At 45.9% G+C, this 14446-nt stretch overlaps 1 protein-coding gene across 2 annotated transcripts in view; it reads right to left on the bottom strand.

Moving 5' to 3' along the window:
• Positions 1–12304, bottom strand: part of ELMO2 (engulfment and cell motility 2) — a 25056-nt gene extending 12752 nt beyond the window's left edge. Inside the window, exons 1-10 of one of the 2 annotated variants that reach the window (XM_015570364.1) lie at positions 12177–12304; positions 11849–11889; positions 11323–11395; positions 10897–10947; positions 7628–7809; positions 5944–6043; positions 4717–4868; positions 3872–3950; positions 2695–2730; positions 817–867 (exon numbers count right to left, since the gene is read on the bottom strand). In XM_015570364.1, the coding sequence (XP_015425850.1) occupies positions 817–867; positions 2695–2730; positions 3872–3950; positions 4717–4868; positions 5944–6043; positions 7628–7809; positions 10897–10947; positions 11323–11395; positions 11849–11889; positions 12177–12254 (843 nt within the window). In that variant the 5' untranslated portion in view covers positions 12255–12304. The remainder of the gene's footprint in view (positions 1–816; positions 868–2694; positions 2731–3871; positions 3951–4716; positions 4869–5943; positions 6044–7627; positions 7810–10896; positions 10948–11322; positions 11396–11848; positions 11890–12176) is intronic. The other variant, XM_015570365.1, reaches the window with a different exon arrangement.
• Positions 12305–14446: the final 2142 nt, after the last annotated feature.

Below are 14446 nucleotides of genomic sequence, written 5' to 3'. Positions count from 1 at the left end.
CCCGGGAAACACACAGAATTTGGAGCATGATCTTTCTAAAATGCTAGTCTGGTTACTTCATGATCCTGGTTAAGTCCTCTCAACTGCCCTTAGGAAAAAGACTAAGACCCTACTTGACCTGGTCTTTGCTATCTGCAGTCTCATCACAGATCTGCTCCTTGCTTCACCCTCTACCCATCACACACTCCGTCTGGCTCCGGGCCCTCACCCCCCACTCCTTTTCTCTCTGGTCTGCTTGCTTGTCCTCAGCCTCCCCTGAAGACGGTCCTTAGAGGCTTCCTGACACCTCTCCTCCAACACAGGACTGACTGCCCTCCTCTGAAGTCTCCCAGACACGCATCGCTACAGAACCTGACCACAGGTGCCATGACCACTTGTCTTTCCTACTGGACTGGAAGTTCTTCGAGAGCAAACACACTGTCTTGTTCATCCCTGCTGGTGCCCCACACACTCAGGTTTATGACCCGTGTTAATTCAACGAATTACCTTCCTTTTTTGTGCTCATTTTAACACATTCCCTCTAGATAAACAAGTTTGGATCTGCCAGACAACAAACAGTACAGCTGGCCTCAGTGTCTCCTGTGAGGCTCTGCAACCCCTGGTGGGCCAGCAGCCTCCTAGAGACAACTCTGCCTATAGAGGATTACAAAAAAGCTTTTCACCTTCAGAGTGCTTAGTGCCCATTGGTAAGTTCTCTCTGAGTGCCCAACCCACTCAGTGGTAATTTCAACAACAATACAACTATAATAATGGTAATAATTGTTATTAATAGCAACAAAACAATAGTAACAAAACACAGCTTGTTCAGAAACTTACATTTAGGATTATGGATCGAAGGTGCTTCTGTGCAAATGCATTGGCCATGTCCTAGTGAGAAAATAAGGGACATGAGGCACGGTGGCAGGACACAGCTGTGACAACCATAGAGGAAGGCGATGTCACAGCTCTGGGGCTTTTTCTTTCACAATTTTTTTCCTTTCAAATGAAAAGTGGGCAAATAGAAAAAAATCCACGAACCATCACCTGTATCTTATACTCTAACAAATTCCCTCACATTTTTCCTTTGTGAGTGCAAATGAACAAATAGGGTTTCTGGTCCCAGGGGCACAATCCACCACACCATCTCCAAAGAGGGACTAAGACGCCTCAGGACAAGACATGGTATTACAAGGACGTTGGGTGATGGACGACATAAACGGAGCACAGAGCAGCATGATGGTCCCCAAGCCGCAGGCACTGTTCACTGTTCCAGGCAGGCACCCACTGCCTAGGCTGGAAGGGACTCCAAACCCAGGAAAGGGCTTTGGCCCCGCGCTGCTCCTGGGGCTCACCAGCAGAGGGAGCTGGGTGGGGACCCCCTGAAACAGTGAGTAGTTCCCATTCACTTCCAACTGGTGGAGAGAACGTGTTGAGTGCTTTGGGGTAATTTTCATAATAGGGTTACTTTTTAAATTATATTTGGTTCTGATTTAACAGGAACACTTTATGTATTTAGTATCCTCCTAAAGTGAATCTTCCAGGGAGCGAAGCTTTAAGGGTCCTCTCAGAACCATTACTTTGACCATTCTTATGCAAATCTTTAAAAAATACATGTCTATGTCAGAAGAGACTGCAATGATTATAATTTAATCATTGCTGAGGACTTGGCTTTATAAAGACCATCATTTATTTTTCTGGGTTGTGACACTAATACCCTCAAGGAGCTATTGAGATGTGAAGCTATTTTCTCCTAAACAAAATGGTCTCAGATTACCATGCTTTTCATTTCCCTGACAGCTTTTTAGAATCCTTTTGTCTCTGCCTTCCAATGTCAGCCATCACTTCTTATAATGTTAACTGGTATGACTTCACTTTCTAAACGGCTGCCTTAGTTTAATTTTACAGAGAATTCTAAGTCCATCGGCCTGAGGGAGCTGTCACACTTCTCCCATGGAGCAATGTCCTCAGAGCCCAAAGGCCTTTCTCTAACGCCTGGATTTCTGGCCATATTCCAAGTGGCTGGTGCTGCCAGGAACATTAAGTTTTACTATGCTTGCCCTGAGCATACACACCACCTGGAGGAGGAGGAAGGCGGCCTAGAAACTTCTTGATAGCTATAGGAGGTCATCCTGAGATTAGATCTCTCTGTGGACAACTAACAGTGGGAAACAGGCAGTGGTCTACTGCTAGAACATTAAGACCTTAGACTAAAAGCTTCTCTGTGGGGGGAAGCACTCATCCTCTTCCAGATCCTTGTAGAGCTGACCTCCCTAAGCTCCCTCTTAGGAAAAATGAGCATTCAAATCCCCTCTTGTCAACTGTCCAAACCTTTTCAAATGCCCACGGTCTAGGTAAACATGGACTGACCTTTACACTTTGCTATATCAAGTTGGGAGGTGATGCGCCATGGTATCATAGATGAAAGCCACAGGCTATTTCTGAATCTGAACTTCGCTGGCTGAACCACAGACCCACGTAAAGGCGAGTTACAAAGGAAAGACTGGGCCACATTCCCTGGGACAAGCATCGCCTTAATCCTGCATGTGGCTCTACTCTGCAGGAAGTCCTCAAGTGTCAAATGAGGTTTATAGCACACAACCTTTCCTGGGCCTGGAGCTCCCTGAACATCTTAGATCAGAGGTGAGATTCTTGCCCAGCTGTGACCTCCCCACCTGGATGAGAGCGGGGCCCTTTCCACAGAGCGGTGCTACTTACAGTGGCAGGCAGGTCTAGAGGATTAAGGTGCTTGTCCTGCCGGCAGAAAGCAAAAGCACAGAGAGAAGCAGATGGAAGAATGAGCTTTCAGTTTACATTCAGAACAGGACCAGGAAGGAAGAGCTTAATGGAGCAAAGCCATCCAAGAAAGACAGGACAGACAGAAACACAGATGCTCCTGGTCTCCCACTGGCATCCACCAAGGGCTTGTTACACCTGATCCCACATGAATTTCAACCTCCTGAGCCCAGGGTACTGACAGACAACTAAAAAGTCTTTCTTTTGTACACCACTTGGGCTTTTACCAGAGAAATCTAGAAAGTGTGTTGGAAGGGCCCCTAGGGGTCTTTTAATCTGGCCCCTTCATTTGACAGAAAGAGAAACTGAGACCCAAAGAGGTTAAAGCATGTGTCCGGCCAGTGGCAGGCCCTGGACTCTTAGGTCAGAGCTTGTTCCGCTGCCCATCCAATTCCTGGTCTCCTCACTTGTAAATCGGGGGTCTGGTTTGCCTCATGACAGCCTTATGAAGTAAATGGGGCAGATGTGGTAGCTCCCATATTACAGGTGAGGAAACTGGGGTTCAGAGAGGTAGAGCTGTTTGCATAATGTCACACAGATAATTCATAGGAGAAGAAGGAAGTTTAGAACCTGGATCAGAGCTTACACACGAGACTTTGTGCTAAGTGCCTCCACTCTTGCTTCCTTAAGTAAGGCTCTCATGTGTTTCAATCTCCTCTCTCTTCTTGATTCTCTAACCTAGGGGTCGGCAAACTAAGGCCAAATTAGGCTTGTCAGCTATTTGTGTAAATAAGGCCTTATTGCGAGACAGCCACATCATTCGTTCACCTACTGTCTGAAGTGGCTGGCTTTTTGGCTACAACAGAAAGGGTGGATAGTGGCCACACGGACAATATAGCCCACACAGCAAACGTATTTACCCTCTGGCCCTTTAGAGGAACAAGTTTGCAGGCCCCTGCTCTGACCTAAGACCCCAGCTGGTTTCCCAGCTCGTTCTCCCCTGGGTCTTCCTTAGCAAAGCCACTCAACGGGCTCTGAGGGACAGGAGGAAGGACTCTTGGGAAAATGGCTGGGTTTCTGCTGTCTGCAAAGGGTGAGTGGGTGAGAATTCTTCTCTTGGAAGAGCCCAGATGAAAAGCTTGGAAAGGCAGCCACAGACCTGTCGCTTGTCCTCAGGAGCCTTCAGAAAAAGTGCATTAATCAGGGCAATGGCGTAGGTCTGAATTTCCTGGTTGGAGCTGTGTCAATGAAGAAAGAAGGCAGAGGAGATTAGAAGAATGACCAGCAAGATGACACTTAGACATGGTTCATGAAATCACTCACAGATTGTAATCAAATAATAACAGGGGGCTAAGCCTCAAAAGCATTTTTAAAAGTATTTGTTCAACAAATGCTAATTGGGCTTTTGCTTAAATCCAAGCAGAGGATACAAAAATGATTGGTCCCTGTGACCAAAGGATCACAGGTTTGAATCCAGTTAAGGGCATATGCCTGGGGTTGCGGGCTCGGTTCCCAGTAGGGGACGTGCAGGAGGCAGCTAATCAATGATTCTCTCTCATTACCGATGTTTCTCTCTCTCCCTCTCCCTTCCTCTCTGAAATCAATAAAAATATGTTTAAAAAATGTATAAAATGGAAGACAGATAATAAAAATTAGAGTATTTTATGTAAATATAATTGCCATAGGTACAAACAGATTGTTCGGTCCATAGAGAAGAAAGCATCTCATTTTGTCTGGTACCACAGTGGTCAGGGAGATTGGGGAAATCCACTTCATCCGAAGGGGCAAGAGAGTTACGGAGGGTTTTATCCAGGAGATGACATGATCAGGTCTGAGTTATGGAAGGAACCTGGCAGTCATGTAGAAGAGGCGATGAATGGATGAACAAGCAGACCAGTAGCTTGGAATCCAAGCAAAGCAGGAGGAGGACAGGAAGACTTACGCAGACGGAGAGGGGAGAAGAGAAGCGACAGGGCAGGGAGGCAGGCAGAGTCTCTTACTCACACCTGGAGGTGAGAGATGAGCTGTCCCACAGTGATTTCCTCCGCTATCTTCTGGTACAAACTCTGGCTATTCAGGACCATGCTCTCCAGGATGGCCAGGGACCGCTGAAGGATGGACACGTCCACCATGGGCTGGCTCACGTACCCTGCAATCTAAAGGCAGAGAGGAACAAATCAGAGAGGAAGCTCAGGGCCCATGGGAGCTGGACGGCTTAGGCTTCTGCTGCTAGCCCACAGGCTCTCTCCTCTCAGGTGTGCTGACCACACTGGGGCAGGTGTCCCAAGCTGGAGAGTGCTATCTCTTTATGGCTACCAGGGCCAATGCCAGGGATTCTCTAGGCATGGAAAACTCAATTTCAAATTACAGTAATCCAGTCAACTGTGTGTCCTCAAAATCTAAGGGCTTAATACTTCATTTTCAAAATAAGGACTCGGTTGTGAAAAAGCTGACTGTAGAAAGCAGAGGATCTTACGGATACTAGGATATTATTTTATTTCCAGGTACACTTCTCCTGACATGCACTGTTTCCCTATACACACATAGAACAGAGAGACTAAGAAAGGTAGACAGGATCTCAAAGTCTTGTCATCTAATCCTCCTCAATCCCTATTATAATATCCTTAACACTTGGCCAGGTCACTTTCGCCAAAATAGCTTTAGCACTGGGAGGTTCCCAAAGTCCCAAGACAATGGCAGGTCAGGACATATTATTCACTGATTTTAGTTCAGTTTTCCGAGTTGATGCTGTCCCTTCTTATAAAAGAAAGGAGGGCAAAACTAGAAGTCTCCACTCCTACCGACTGAGGTCAATCTGACAGTCCAAACAGGCTACCTGGCAGATTTGTAAACAGAAGGCAGACTTATAAATATAAGGCAAATGAAATGAACACTTTTTATCAAAGAGAAGGGAAAGTCAGGAAGCAGGTCAGAAGACTCAAGGATGGCACTGGCTGATGCTGGTGTTCTCCCAAGTCTCACTAATAATCCAGGGCGACTTTGGGCAGATTCACTCGGAGAGCCCAGTCCATCTCCGTGCAGGTCCTGAGAGTACAGCAGGGTAAGTCTTGCAGGAACCACAGGAAGAGCAGAGCTCCAGGATGAAAGTCTGGCCTCAGGGATAGAAAGCCGACCCATACCAGAATGCGGTATTGACTGCATCCCCACCTTAGCCTGGAGAACAATGGGTGACTGAGGAAGGAGAGAAAGACAGGATGCTGGAGGCCTCACCTGCTTAATGAAGGTGATGGAAACCATGTCCCAGGAGACAATGCCGTGGTCCATGAGCTCTAAGAAGGCAGTCAGGGTGAATGCCAGCATCTCACTGTAGCTGAGACATGTGCAAAACACACACACAACAATACAAAGGTTCAAAACCAGGAACAGGTGTGAAGGCAGGCACAATGGAAGGATTTCAATGTAGGCACTACATGAGCAATCAGTCGATGCAACTCTGAGTCAGTGCCCGCATGTACACCTACACTGACACGGAGCAGATCTGTCCAGGTACCCATCACTGAAAACATAAAGGCTGTTGGGGATTAGGCTTTCCTTCTCCATGCCACCTCATCTCAGGGAAACAGAATCACTTATCCATTTCTCAAGAACAAAACCAGAGCAGACCTTTGTCAAACCCCAATACCTTGTGGGAGTACCTAAGGAAGCTTATGTACCATGTTCACCTTTAGGCCTGGAGGAGCAGAGAGTACAAACTTTAGACATGGGTTCAATTCCTATTCAGCTGTTTGATAACTGTGCAAATTCTATATTTTCAAACTTTAATTCTTCCTCTGTAAAATCATGTCAATCTCACTGGATTGGGGGGGGGGCAAGATGACAATAAATGCAAAGCCCTTAGCATTGTGCTGATGGAAAATAAGGGTGAAAATGTTTTCTTCCCTTTGTCTCTCCTGTTTATACATTAAATCCTTTATACTTCTGTAGAGTGCTTTGCAATTAACAAACTATACTCCCATGGACAAAGCCTGCTCAGATCCATTCTCATTTACAATACTCCTCATGACAATACTGGGGCATTATCCCCCTTTTAGAGAGGAAGAAACCAAGGCCCTTCTAATCCTGTACTCCTGGGAGACTGCAGCACTCTTGAGGGGTCAATGCTGATGACAGCGAAAGCTTTAGGATTTTCTAGGACTTAAACAAATACCCATGATTAGTTGCTTGGTTTGGCTGAAAATTTCAATAGCTGATCTGTCGGCTGAAAGATTTCTGACTCCCTTTCTGCCAGCTTAGGCTCCACAGGCTCAGAAGGCAAACTAAACATGTTATTCACTGTGGATCACGACAAGGCAGTTTCCCACCACATTCATCTTGGCACTGGAGTAGCGTAAAGATGTTCATGGTGTATCTCAAAGTTCTGGACCTTCTCTGCCCTGTGAAAATGGGTGGTAGGGAGACGGCACACGGGTAGGGGGTAACCTATGATAAACACAGAGAAAGGTGTGTGTGTGTGTGTGTGTGTGTGTGTGTGTGTGTGTGTGTGTGGAGAGGGGAGGTGACTGGACAGGGAGGGAGCCAGGGGATGGTTAAGAATAGACAGACACCTGTTCTAGTCCATAATGGATAGTCTGCACACTAACCTTCATCAGATAAATCATTTTCCATAAAGGTACAGGTCTGTCTTGAGCTGACCTCCCTCTTCCTGAGTTCAGCAACCCCTATTTTTACTACTCACTTGGCACAGTACCGTTGTGTGAGAGCCCAAGCAGACTATAAGATTTAGTACCACGATAGTGAATTATATCCCTCTGTGTGGACTCTTGTGCTTGGCACACTGCTCTGTATGCAGACAGTTTTCAAAAACCTCATTTGACTCAATGGAAATGAGAATAGGATGCCCTGCGGAGAGGAACAGACCTCCGAAAGCCCCAGACAAGACCTCAATAATACTCACTGGGACAAGAGCTTGGTTCCACTTTCCACGAGCCGCGTCAGCACAACAATGCCATCCATGTTGATGAACTCGGTGGCGAAGGTCACGTCGGCAGAGAGCTTGGCCAGCTCCTTCATGGCATCAAGCCGGATCTCCATGCTGGAAGACTGGGTCCTCTCCATCAGCTGGCGTGCGGCCCGGGACTGTGAGAGCAGAACAAGATATTTGCCATCTGTTCCTTATGGCAGGTGACTGCTCTGTGGATAGCTCTGAGGCCCTTTCTGTGAACATTCACGCCTGAGGCAGAACTAGTTTTTTTTCATTGCTTAGAAGCTGTTAAATAAATGTTCACTGAATAAATCAGGGAATTACCAATATGCCCAGACCAATTCTGTAGTGTCTGTATCCTTTGTGTACCACTCTGGTCTATGGATTAAAGGAATCCCCACCCAGGGAATACAAGAGATATCTGGTAGATGACAGCCCACTAACTCTACCAAGTCATAGAGAAACAGATACTGCTTCCACATAGGGCAGTTTTCTATTAATTAAAGCCATTAGACAATGGAAGTGGTTGTCTCTTGAAGTAATAAGCTCTTAGTCACTAGACGCAATCAAGGAGAATCTGCACAACTATCTATCAAAGATGCTGTAGAAGGGATGCCTGAGTGGAGAATTTAATCTGATGACCCTGAAGATCCCTTTCAATCTGAAAATGGGGGAAGCCTCACAATTTTTTTAAAACTTTCTCTTCAAGTCCTCATCATTGTTCCTCAAAGTGATAGTCCTGGGGAAACTTTAAGAATATCAAGGAGCGGGAAGTAACTAATTTCAAAATAGCTTTTTGAAGATGAAGACTGGTGACAAAGCCTCCCAGCGTGGGAACTTTTCCTGGCAGAATGCTTGTCTCCACTCTGCAAGCTACAGCTACAATCCCTGCTCTCGTGTTCACTGATCTTTCCTTTTGCTGAACTTATTAGCTTTATAGTCAATGCCTCACAATTTACCGTTTCATCATTCTCCATTTCTGGTGTGTTCATTTAATGTTCTCAGTTGGAGTGGAAGAATCTCAAAAGCAATAATGCTTCTGCAGTCTTTATTGTTTTTTATAGTTGCTAAGCAAGTGACTGAAGCCCAGTCTTCTTGCCGGCCAAGGAGTCAGGCCTGTTCATCTCCCTCCCGTCTGCCTCTCCTCTTTGACTATTATAGATGGCCCTTTAACAGCACACTGCTCTCAATGATACAGAAATCCTTCAAGATCTCCACAGCAGGGAAAAGGTCCCCCAGGAGAAAAGGTCACAGGAGAGAACAATTTCAAGAGCACTGGTCTACATCACACTTAGAAACTTCCAACTCCAAATGTTAATTTCCCTCTTGAGACAGCGTGCCTGGGCGGCTGCCTCCTGCTCTAGAGAGGTGCGCTCCTGGGAAAGTCAACTGCTTCATGAGAGGTCTGTAGGATGCTTCGTGAGTCTATAAAAGTGATTAACTCCAAGACTGTCGTATTAAATTAGCAGAGCTGAGGGGGGAATAACGAAGTCCTTAGAATGAGTTCAAGAAAAGAGAGGGAAGCAGAAGAATGGGACGGTAAGAATACTGGCCTAGAGTCTAACAGACCTGTAGCATTGTGACAAGTGGCAAGTTAACCTCTCTAAGCTTAGTTTCTTTGTCTGCCAAATGAGGCTGTTAAGAATGCCCATCTCATTGGGTGTTTGTCAGGATTAAAGGATATAATCTATGCAAAGTATTTAGAAAAATATGGGTGTTCAAGAAATGTTGGCAGTTATTACTTCAAGCCTCCCTTTCTTGCAGACAAACAAGTCTCTCTCTTTGTCAAGAAAACAGGTGGCCTCAATTTTCTTGTGGCCCTTCTGCAAATATACTGTCCTCCTCCTGGGCCGAGCAGCCAGGGCACCTCCCTCCACCTGGGCTTTGGATTCCTCCTGTTCTGACCCAGGAGGGTCCTGTTCCATTCATTGCCCCCTCTTTTCTGCACTGTCAGCTTCCTCTTGTCCATCTTAACAAGATTTTCAAGGACACATAAAAAGGTGCAACATTAGTTAACAACTCTGAAGGGTTGGAAGAAGTGGGGAACTGGGTAGATGTGGGAGGGTAGTAGTGGGGAGACCTTTCACTGTATCTTTGTGAAAATCTGTTGATTTTTTAAACACTTGAATGTTTTACCTTTCTAAAGAGCACATCTTTTGCACTCTACATTTCTAAGTTACTACCATCTCCACCTATTTCCTTTTATAACCAAGCTTCTTGATAATGTGGTGAACTGGAGGTTCTCACTTTTTCACTTCTTTTTATCAACCCATGACAATCTGGATGTCACCACCAAAACAGTGTGCAGGAAGCTCACCAGTAACGGACTGACGTAACAGGCCAACAGCCAGCCTTTCTGCTCTGTTGACTTTATCCCTCTGCTCCTTGTGGACACCTCCCTCTGTCCTGACACTCTGCTGCCCTCGGCTCCTGAGCCATTTCATGCTCCTGGTTTTCTTCCTGCCCTTCCGGTAGCTCCCTTAGTTACCCTTAAAGGCTGCTCTTGCAGAAAACAAGGGTCATCCTGGAATCTCCCTTTCCTTCCACATCCAGTATGTTACCATGTTCATCCAGTTTGCCTCTAAATATTTTTATGACCATCCTTTCATCCCCATTGCCATTTGCCTTCAGGGGCTGTTAACATTCCTCATTAGTTTCTTAGAGATTCTGCCTGCCGCCTATCTTCCTTTTCTTGGCCCATCTTCCACCCTATCACTAAAGTGATCTTTCTAAAATATAAATCTAAATGTAATATAACTTCCTGCTCAAAATCTTTCAGTGTTCCCACCTTCCCTTCTAGACAGAATCCAAACCCATAAGCAGACCATCAGGACTTCAGTATCTGGCTTCTCACTGATGGCCACAGGCCCTAGCCATCCTGCATCCCGCCTTCCCCAGACAAAGTACATCTCTCTGCTTGGGACACTTCATTTTCTTCTTTCTTCAGCTATTCTTGCGCAGTCTTCGACATTTGGGCTATGTGTTCCCTTCTCTGGGAAGCCTCAGATTGAGTCAGGTGGTCCCTTTTCTGAGTTCCTACAACTCCCTAAACAACTTTCCATCAAGACCCTTGAGAAAGGCCATATATTGTATTTGTTGGTTTAATCTCAAGCAGACTGTGAGGGCAAAGACTGATTTGTTAATCTCCACAGTCTTAATTTCTAGAACAGAGTCTGGCCCAGAATAGATACTCATATATGTTTGTTAAATAAATTAATTCCTAAGGAAAGCAGAGTACCTACCGGGGAGATGGCCAGCTGCAAGATCGTCCCATTCTTAATGTCACTGCGAGTCTGGGGAGCAAAGAGAAAAAAGAGTAACTAAAATAAAATATTAAAATTGTACAAGCTGTTGAGTCAATAAGAACTTTCTGTCATTTCTAAAGGAGTTGGAACAGAGGCTCTTCAGTCTGGCCCTCTTCTCCTGCTGCTTGTTTCTTGGCACAGAACTTCTAGAGTCCTCTTCAAGCCCTGGGCCCTCAGGAAGTGAAAGCATGGTGTTCCAGCCAGCAGTGGAGAACAAGGTCTGGCGCACCTTGTTCCAGCCAGGAAGCAGCTCTCCTCAGTGAGCGGAAGCTACCCTGATGTGTGTAAGGTGAATGGCGTGGTCTCCTTGGGTGGCGCACTGCAAGGCAAGGCCTATATTGATTTGCTTCTCCCAGTACTGACCTGTTCAGTGATGTAGAGCTGGGGCCCGTCTGCATAACGCAGGGTGTAATACTCCGGGTTTGGCAACGACCATCTGTGTAAGAGAAAAACAGTCCAGCTCGTTTGGCTATGCCTCTGGACCTATCTAGAAGCTGCAAATAAATAATTTCAGCAGAGTGGCTCAAGGGATCAGGTGGCATGTTTAAAGGACTGGGACAAAAATTAAAGCTTTAGGTTGAGATGTTGAAAAATAACCTCCTCAAGGTTACAAATAACCTTGTAAGATTGACAGCACAAAAGGAGGTACATACAATTCATTGTGGACCTCAGGCAGGAAATTCCTACTTAAAGGAAAAACTAAAGATTGATAAGAGGTCTAAGGGTCATCCTCATTAGCTATACTTCCTGCGTAAGGCAACGATGCACAAAAGCCCATACTGGGGATCTGACTAACTAAAGACCCTTCAGCAGAAGTCCTGTCAAGACCTGGTAGTGCTCCTTTAGTCTCTAGCTTGCCATCATCCAAAACAAGGGAGTTTCAACTTACCCATCACAGACTTCCTTGATGATGGATGCCAGGGGCCGTTTCTGAAAGAAAGAGAGAGGTCCTTCAACCACATCTCCTCGTGCCATGGTTCTGACCAGGAGCTGCCAAGCAGGATTAACCTGGGGTCTGAGCATGGACTTCTCCCTTGATAGCTTGGATTGAGAGGCAGCCGCTCCCAAGCCATGGGGACCAACCTTCTGTAGAGGGGGACAGGCCCAGCTTCCCTCTGGCTGGTTCTTACTCCTGATGCCAGTGGTCCTCATCCCTCAAGACATCCTCTTCCCAGATCCCTCTGTTCACATCACTGTTTGTCATTTCAGGAGCTTACCTGGTCGATTTCAAGGAGCTGGGCATTAGCACCTGGCCACTCAATGGCCACTTTGACAATATCTGATGGTGGTGGCATTGTTTCCAATGGGCCCTACTTCTCTAAGATGCACACACAGATATGGCTGCCTGGGGAGAAAGAATCAGAAAGAAGGAAAAAGTCAGAGTTTGCTTTCACTTTTCACTCTTGTAAGATATTCTGGAAAACCAGAAGACAGACATTGTCCAACAGCCGAACTACTACACATGGAACTTAGTTTGAATTTTTCTAGATCACACCACTATCTCTCCTTGGGCTTTTTGTCTCTTTGGATTAAATCAGCAAGTAGAAACAGGACAATCCTGTCTATCAACTGCAGATCAGCCAGTAGGAAGATCTGCCAACGTGGCACTTCAGTTTAAGGGTAAGGAGTGCTCTGTGGCAGAAGAACACATTTACTGCAAATTCCTGTCTTGGGACCTTGAGAGGGAGAAGCATATGTTCTGAGATGGGTAAGAACAGACGCCGCCTTCTCTTGCTCGGGCAGTCAGCTGAAGGAGCCAGCCCACTTGTGCTGTGCAGTCAATCCAGGAAAATCCCAGCGTCAGCAGGGCCCGGCACATGCTCTCTTGCCTCCTCCCTAGTTATTGCTGCCACTCCTCCCCCTCAAAGGACACAATGTGGAGCCTCCTCTGTGTGGGATGATGCAGAGTTCAGAATATGGGGAAGAGAAAGAAGACAGAAAATGCTATTGGCAAGAGCTGCTGAGAACTCCAGTGTAGGGAGCGGAGGATACCCTCACACAGAGCCCTCTAGAGAAGGACAAGGTTTTGAAGTACCTCTGACCCCCTCCCCCACTTCTCTCCAAAACAAAGGAAAATAAATCATTTTGAACAAGTCTGGAAGATGCGCCCATGTGACTGATATCCTAGGCAACTCTGCTAGCTTAGTGGTATTCCAAGCAGCAGCTAAAGCATTCTCTCTCCAAGGTCTGACAAAGGGAAGTCACTAGACCAATGGATAGTTTTGTGTGTATTTACCCTCCTCGCCTACAAGTTCAGGAGAGGCCTTTCTCTTAATGAAAAAGACCTTCCTCCTGCCCCCCAGGTTTAGCCCCTCGCCGCCCGTAATTCACTCTGCATTGATGGAGACCACCTGCCTCCCCTGGAACGTGCCGCAGAGCTGCTGCTGAGCTGTCGTTCCTGTGTGCTGTCCATTTTCCAGCCCAAACACAAAGCTCAGTTCTCCCAACCTGTGAGCATGGCAAAAGGGTTAAGAGTCCCGTCCCCTTCAAACCAGAAGCCTCACAGGAGGGGAGCTTTCATGACCATTTCCTGACTAGGATGGGCGCTTCAGAAGTCAATGGTCACAAATACAAGCATTTCCAGAACATGACAATGTAAAAGAGATGGTTTCAAGGTGCTTTCACTTAGTTGTTGTGTCCTCCCAGCAGCCATATGAAGTAGGCAGAGTAGAATTATTACCTCCCTGTGAAGATGACAAAACGAAGCTCGGGTTAAGTTGCCCGAGTTCTCCCAGCTAATAAGCAGTCAAGGGGACAGAAGTTGGAGCTAACTTTAGCCAGTACTCCCTCCCTCCACCCCAAGCTAGCCTGAATTTCTGTTCACTGCAACTAAATCAAGCCTAAAGGGACTTAAGGAGGCTGGCCTGATGGCCCCTAAAGCTTCTACAACTTTGGCAGCTCCAAACAGAATTTTTCACGTGTCATTTTTATGTGCCTAGACACACAGCAAACCTCTGAATAGAAACTGGCCCCATGAGATTAACTCATGGTTGAAATGCTCTGCTCCAGTGACATAGCAAAGCAGGGGCGGTACCACAAATATCTGGGTGCTAGGACAGGCATCCTACCCTAATCGGTAAATCTGCCCTAATTAGGGGTGTGACTGTCAGTTGTGAGATCATTTTAGAAAATTGAGATGTCATTTACATATAATAAAATGCACAGAGCTTCTATATATAGTTCTATTATATGTATTTCTATTATGTATATGTTTCTATAATGTAAGTATATTATATATATAATGGAAATACCCACATCTCTCTAATCTAAAACAAGACTTTGAACATTTTCATCACCCCAGAAAATTCCCTCCATCATTCCAGTCAATCCCCTACCTCCCAGCCTTCTGAGAAACAACTTCTTTCTGACTTCTATCACTTTGCCTGTTTTTGTACTTTATATACACGGAACTGAACAGTATGCCTTCTTCGGACATTTGTTATTTAGTTCATTTTTCCTTGTTTTTAAAATAAGTAGACAGCATAGG

This window comes from Myotis davidii, unplaced genomic scaffold (assembly GCF_000327345.1).
Source record: "Myotis davidii unplaced genomic scaffold, ASM32734v1 scaffold827, whole genome shotgun sequence".
In the NCBI taxonomy this organism is placed as follows: Eukaryota; Metazoa; Chordata; class Mammalia; order Chiroptera; family Vespertilionidae; genus Myotis; species Myotis davidii.
The sequence above is the reverse complement of the archived record's forward strand: the minus strand, read 5'-3'. Positions and strand labels throughout refer to the sequence as shown.